The sequence below is a fragment of the Austrofundulus limnaeus genome, unplaced genomic scaffold (assembly GCF_001266775.1).
Source record: "Austrofundulus limnaeus strain Quisiro unplaced genomic scaffold, Austrofundulus_limnaeus-1.0 Scaffold1653, whole genome shotgun sequence".
Classification (NCBI taxonomy): domain Eukaryota; kingdom Metazoa; phylum Chordata; class Actinopteri; order Cyprinodontiformes; family Rivulidae; genus Austrofundulus; species Austrofundulus limnaeus.
In genome coordinates, this window is record NW_013954055.1 from 50,955 (window position 1) to 57,898 (window position 6,944).

General features: G+C 38.8%; 2 protein-coding genes across 2 annotated transcripts in view; both read right to left on the reverse strand.

The window, feature by feature from the left end:
- The window catches only part of phaf1 (phagosome assembly factor 1), an 11,924-nt gene extending 9,405 nt beyond the window's left edge, over nt 1-2,519 (reverse strand). The window contains exons 1-7 of the mRNA XM_014033176.1: nt 1,471-2,519; nt 1,317-1,399; nt 1,138-1,221; nt 1,018-1,061; nt 860-939; nt 681-775; nt 247-311 (exon numbers count right to left, since the gene is read on the reverse strand). Of these exons, the coding sequence (XP_013888630.1) occupies nt 247-311; nt 681-775; nt 860-939; nt 1,018-1,061; nt 1,138-1,221; nt 1,317-1,399; nt 1,471-1,534 (515 nt within the window). The 5' untranslated portion in view covers nt 1,535-2,519. The remainder of the gene's footprint in view (nt 1-246; nt 312-680; nt 776-859; nt 940-1,017; nt 1,062-1,137; nt 1,222-1,316; nt 1,400-1,470) is intronic.
- Nucleotides 2,520-3,091: 572 nt separating this feature from the next.
- Nucleotides 3,092-6,944, reverse strand: part of LOC106536009 (core-binding factor subunit beta) — a gene marked incomplete at its 5' end in the record, with an annotated part of 11,334 nt that continues 7,481 nt past the window's right edge. Inside the window, 1 exon segment of the mRNA XM_014033177.1 lies at nt 3,092-5,549. Coding sequence (XP_013888631.1) covers nt 5,478-5,549 — 72 coding nt within the window.

The window sequence follows — 6,944 nt, forward strand, 5'->3', positions numbered from 1 at the left end:
TGGCTGGGGAGAGGGAGGTCTGGGCCTCCCTTCTGAAGCTGCTGCCCCCGCGACCCGACCCCGGATAGGCGGAAGAAAATGGATGGATGGATGGATGGACAAACACCTGCTGACTTGACAAGCACAAGCTGGTATAGACAACACATTTGAACTTGGTCACATTTCATTCTGCAAGAGCACTGCTGCAGGTAAAGCCATGCTGCAATGACATGCTACATGCCAATGCACACTTGTCTAGTTACACACCTGGTTTCCTGCAGGTTGTTACCAGTGTAGATGTGCATCCTTTTAACCATGGCTCCATGTGGAATCTGCAGCAGCAAACAGAATAATTATGAATATTTGTTTGTTTTCAGGAATTTAAATAAAGATATAAAGAGACATCTTCTTCACTTATTGTCGTCTTTGTTTAAATTTCTGTCAGAAAGTTTCTAACAGGTTTAATATATTAAAAACACGTTGCCCGTTTTAAAACTTTAGCTGCTAGAGGTGTAGCTTTTTATCTTTCAGACAACAGAAAGAGAAAGTCTGAAAACAAATGATTTTTCAGATTTTATTTATAAAAACATTAACATCAGTTTGTCTGTCGACCTAACTGTAACTAAATCCAAACAGGAAGTTTGATCTCAGCCTGCCTGGACGAAGGTTAATCACAGGTGAGACCATCCAGAGCTCCTCACCTCGTATTTCGGAGCTTCGTTCCACGAGTCCAGCTGGAAGGAGAAGGAAAGTCCTCTGAAGTTGAGGTGGAACAGCTGCTCTGCAGGATTGTAAACTGGACGGAGGCAGACAGAGGAAAACACCTGAACGTGTCTGTAGATGTGTTTGTGTGTGGAGGAGGGGGAACCTTTCAGAGTACCTCCAGGGTGCGTGGCTCCAAACGACTGGTCGATCTGCTCGATGGTGGGAGCGATGGCCTGAGAGTTGAAGTGGACTCCGCTGGAAACGACACGAACTCTTAACACTCGTTCAGGAAAACAAACAGATTCAACGTGTCTGGATTCACTGTGAACTCACCAGTACTTCAACTTGACTTTGCTCAGGTCGTACACCTCAATAACCTGCACAGAAAGAGAGAACATTTCATTAAATGAGCTGGGGTTTCATTAAGGCTGTTACTTTGTAGAAAACAGACACCTTGAGTCTCTGGTTTGTGGCGTCAAACAGCAGCTTAATCCCATCCTGAGTCAAGTTCAGTATGAGGTCATGGCTGAGCGGCGTCTGGAGGGAAAACAAACAAAATCACTCCTGAGGTTTCATGTAAAAACTGCAAACAGCCTGAGAGCTCCTGAGAGAAACGGTTTGAGTTATTTTACCTGTTCGCTGTAGAGCACCTGGACGTTCTTGATGATGCGGCAGTGTTTCTGGAGGATAGAGACGGCCTGGGAAAATGGCATCCCTGAAAAACAAAATAAAAATAAAACAAACAATAAAACAACAATGCTCTTATTCTGATTATTTGATGCTCACCTAAGGCGAATTCCCATTGCTCATTTCCTAGTGATCTCTCAGGGACCACCTCCAGATCCAGCATTGGCAAGTGATGGGGGGGCTCACCTCACCTGAGACTGGACGGGACCCTGTCTTCCTGCTGACCCTCCCTGATCTAACTCAGGTGGATGTTTTCAGATCATCTCAACTTGCTTTAACTAAAACTATCAGATTCATGAGCCTGAAAATAAAAGTCTTTATCTCATTGTTTTGATGTTAAAACGACACCAGAGGTTAAAAAAGGGTTAAATGTTTTAAAATCAGCTCCTACCTGAACTAAAACACGGGTTTGTTGTGTTAAGACACTCAGCTCAGGAGGACAGCTAACAAACAAACAAATTACGCAACGTGTCAGCACACTTACAACACACAAGGCCAGCTGCTGATCGACCTAATTGTTGCTTTAAAATCAATAAAAACCTGAATTCGAGCAGAAAAGTGGTGAGAAAATCAACACCAGCTCGTTGAGGAGCAACAAACACATCAGACCTCACTGTTAACACTGAACAGAAACTAATCAGAGATAATTAATATCCTCTGAACCTGAACTCTGTCACAGTCAGGCGGTCAGGAAAGCTTCAAACCTGGTTTTATTTGGGCTTTGATCAGGAGCTAATGTTAGCTAACTTAGCTGCCCCGGCGTCTGCCGTGCTGCTCAGAAAATACAAATATAAATAAAAACAAAACAAATAAAGAGAAAAATATATTTCGTAACCCACAACCGCACGACTCAAAGCAGAAAGCAGACGCCTCGGGGGGGTTGTTGGTGTTTTTGTTCTCCGGCTGCTCCGCCGAGCTAAAAGCTAGCCGTGACACGCAGCTCCTTCTCCCGTCACGAAACGCGTCCCGCTCCCGGTACCGACCGTGTCCGTTCCCCCGGCCGCTGACCGGTCTCCGAAGGCAAGAGGCGACGAGAAGAGCAACGGCTGGTCCGAACCAGAGCGACGGGAGCTTCACACAACAACAACAGCGACCGCAGCACTGGGGATCAGCTGATAGTTCTACTTCCTGCCTGCAGAGCACGTTCCTGCGTCTGCGTGATGACGTCACACCGCACGTCGGGTCACGAATGAAGGAAGTTTAGATAAACAACTCAAAACAAGAACATAACATTTTAATTTAAAATAAACTCAATTAAAAATAGAAACATAAAAATATTGAATGTATTTAAAACATTTCAATCATTTAAAAATAAAATTAACGTATCATAACATTGTATTGTTTTATAACTGTAAACTCAATTATTTAAGAATTACATTCTCAAATTTCTATATTTATACAATATTGTTGCACACAAGATTATAAAGGTTAAACACATGATAATATTATGCAGTAAGACTATAAACACATAAAATATGTTTGAATAATTTTAGTGTAAAACTTATGAAAATATAAAACTGATTGGATTAGTAGGTTTTATTACATTAGTGACAGAAATCTGTCAAATCTGAAGCATATGAAACAATTTTTGAATTATTTCAGAATGATTTGTTTTTTTATTATGTCTTAATAATAAATATGTCTTTGTTTAGGTGATTCTGTCCTTCAGCTGATGATGAGATGAGCTGAAAGTCGTGTTCTTTGTACAAATAACAAACAGTTTCTGACTTGATACACGTTTATTGTGACAAACAGTTGACATTTTGAATGAAGATCTTCTCTGAGGAGGACACACTTCATACAGACAGAGAAAAAAGAAAAGCTGCTAAAAACAAGAGAAGCTTAAAGGTAAAAAACAACTTAAATAAAAAGTTCGGGTGGAAAAAATAAAGAAAATGTTGAGTTAAGGCCTGACTTAATGCCTGCATTAAGAAAATGAAGGATGAATTTGAGTTTTTGAATTTAAAATTTGAATTTTAGTTGAGGCACAGCTATTAACCGTTTGATTTGTTTTTCTTTTTAATTCTTTATTCAAGATCTAACCTCATGAGAACAAGCCCTTGAGTCCAAACTCACTCAGAACCAGAACTGGACCCAGAAAACACAAACCCGTCCCTCATCAATCTGCAGAAAACTGTTTTATTCTGATTAATTTTGAGTCATAAGACCTTAAAATGTGTTTTGTCTGCATTTTGCTAAATGTTTGTTGGGTATAATTTAAATTTCTGATCAAAGTTTAGCCGATTTAAGTGCCATAATAAAATATTTACATTTTGTTTTTATTTTGAGCCCTGAGTTGGTGATGGCTGCAGATCCACAAACAAAACATTTAAAAAACTTTAGATTTGATCAAAGTTTTCAAGATTAGATTACTTCATCTTGTTCCAAATGAGCTTTTCTCACTTTTTCATTTGATATTTTTCTAAAGTTTTTCATAAAACTTTACAAAAAAATCGGTTTGTAATAAATCTGAATGAGCAGAAAAAGCACGAAACATAAATGCTGAATGCACTAAAACTAAAAAACAAACAAAGCTTTTAGCTGCAAAATATTAACATTTTACTGATTACAGGACTCGAGTCAATCCACATTCAAGTGGATTTCTTTAAAAAAAATCAAAGCACGTAAAAATAAACACAACAGATGTCCTCAAACCTCCCAAAAGTCTGTTGGTGTTCAGATATTTTAGCTGAAATTTACATAACAACCTACTAAAAATACATATTTCTAACAAAAAGCTGAAAAAAGAAACAGAAATGAGAAAAATATAAAAAGTAAACATCAAGACTTTCACACAAACATAATAAAAGTTACAACGTGAACAGAAAGTTTCATTACACTGATGCTGAAACAGGAGAGGGACTGGATGCAGGGAGGATGAAGAAGACGAAGAAAGGGACTGACGGTTACAAATCTTTTAGTTTGGAATCAGATTTCTACAGCAGGATGTTGGACCTGTTTTCTTATTTTTTGACAAAGTAAAAAAGTTTCTGAAGCTTCTAAGTAAGATGTTGATACGAGAAGAAGCTAAAAAAATAACAAAAAAAGATTCAAAATAGCCAGCACAGCTAATTAACCAAAGCAAACACAAAAATGGCTTCAGCTCAGTCAGTTTTACCAGAGTGATCAATTAAGTGTCCAAAACTTTCACAGTTTTTACTTTAAGAAAGAATTTCCTTTCGTTAGTTTTGTTTTCAGTGAGGAGCGGAACATACTTGGGGGCTCGTCCGGGATTCTACAATTTAGTCAAAAGGGATTTTTTTCGTTTGTTCAGCAAAAACTCAAACAGTTGTTTTTTCAGGAACATTGAAAAGATTAAAAAAAGATTTTTTTGTTGTTTTTAGATAAAAGCAAAATAAAAAAGAGACTTGTGTTGGGTTTCATGCACCGGATCAAAACTGACTTCTCAGAACAGAGAGGAGAACGTCCTCAGTACAGAGAGAACATTTTCAGAACAGAGGACGATTCAGATAAAAAGATAACTGTTGCTGTTTCTCTTGTTTCTACAAAACCTGAAAGAACAAAATAAAAATAAAAATCAAAAACCTTCCTAACTCCACAGTCTGGCAGAAATCTTTGGTTTACTTCTCATTTCAAACAACTTTAACTTGTTTATTCCTCCGTCCTTCCAGAAAACTGAACTTTGGTCTCAGAAAACAGCAGGTTTGAAGAAGTTTGATCAAAAGTCCGTTCAAACAGGCCGATTTTTATTTTTCCACACGTCCTGTCAACACTTTAGATTCATGATCTGCTGGAAAAACCAGAGTCACAAAAACCTCCTCTTCTGCTCCTCCTCCTCATCTTCATCCTCATAAACTGTTTCCAATCATTTCGTTTTTGCTGATTAAAAATGTCATTAAAATTGAAGTTATTTTCTGACTTAACTTTTCTTTTTCAAAGCTAGTTTTTGACTTTAAGTTCAAAAAGTGGATTTTTTTGAATTTATAATAAAATTGTGGAACTTTTTATTGGCAATTACAAAAACTAAACTATTTAAAACAATACATCTGTGGTTTTAATGAACTTTTTAAAGCTGATTGTGTTGAAGTTCAACAGACGGATCTCCTCCTCCTTCTCCTCCTCCTCCTCGTAGGTCTTTCCTCTCTTCAGCGCATCTTGTGCTCCACGTCAGCGTTGGCCATGTTTGAGCCAGGGCTGGGGTCCTGCTGTCGTCTGGACTGAGGAGAGGGAGGAGGAGGAGGAGGAGGAGGAGGTGGTGAGAAAATAGAGAAGTTGGACAGAGGAGAGGTGGAGGAGAGGAAGGTAGGTGTGAGGAAGGACGGAGGGAGCAGGGAGAGAGGAGGCAGGAGAAGAGGACAGAGGAAGGAGAGAGAAGGAAAGAGGAGAGAAAATGGGAGGTGGGAAGAAGGAAAGAAGAAAAGGAAGGATGAAGAAAAAGAAAAGAGAAAGGAGGAGAGAGAAGAAGGGATCAAGGAGCAAAGAATAAGGAAGGTAGGAGGGAGGAAAGGAAGAAGGAGAGGAGGGAAAGACAACAGGAAAGGAAGTGAAAACAAACAACAGAAAAGGGATTTGAGAAAAAAGACAAATTAAGCATCAAGTTTTAAAAAATAAAGTTTTTTACATTAAATTAAAGTTTTCCTGATAATCAGGCAGAAAAATATCCACTTTGTTTTTATTTCATTGTTTTATTTAACAAAGAAATGATTGGATCTTTGATTAAAACAAGTTAAAACACATTCTTTAACCGTCCACCAGGCGGCGCCACAGAGCCTCTCAGGCTGTGTGCTGCTGTTTTCACTGAGGCTGATATTTCAGTCAAAGTGTCTGACAGACAAAGACAGTCATAAAGAACAGGAGCGTCCGTCACAAGGACCCAGAAAGTGGATCAACGGGTCACGGTCAGCGTGACGAGACTCTTAAAAATAATCTGCTGAGGAGCGAGAGGCGGCTGTTTGTGCAGCTCAGGCACGAAGCCGGGCTGCTGTGAGAAATACTTGTGGTTGTGTGTTTACACTCGGCTGATAGCTGCAGAGGTGAGGCGGTGCAGGCCGAGGTGAGGCTCAGAGCCGACAGAAATGTAGACAGACTCACCGAGGGGCTGCACAGCCATGCAGAGGGGGGTCTCAGTGACACACCATTATAGTAACACACACACACACACACACACACACACACACACACACACACACACACACACCTGCAGCGTGTCATGCAGCCATTTTTGACTCTACACAGACAGTCTGGCTCCTGTCCTGTTTCATGAAAAGAAAAACTGCAGCTTTTTATTATTTTTAATTCATGAGGTATGGAGGACCAACACTGACATAATTAAAAATATATTAAATGACCAATAAATAAATAAATACACTTAAAATGCACCAATCAAATTAAAAAAGGAGAACTTTACCTCATATTTTATCAATCAATCAATCAAACTTTATTTATAAAGCGCTATAATATCAGCCACTGCTGAAACAAAGTGCTGAACACAAAAAATAAAAACTGAATACAAAAACACAATAAAATCACACAGTTAAATAAGTAAAATCAGCACCAATACAGTAAAAGTTGAGTAAAATCATTACTTTATGATTACTAATCATTACTTTATG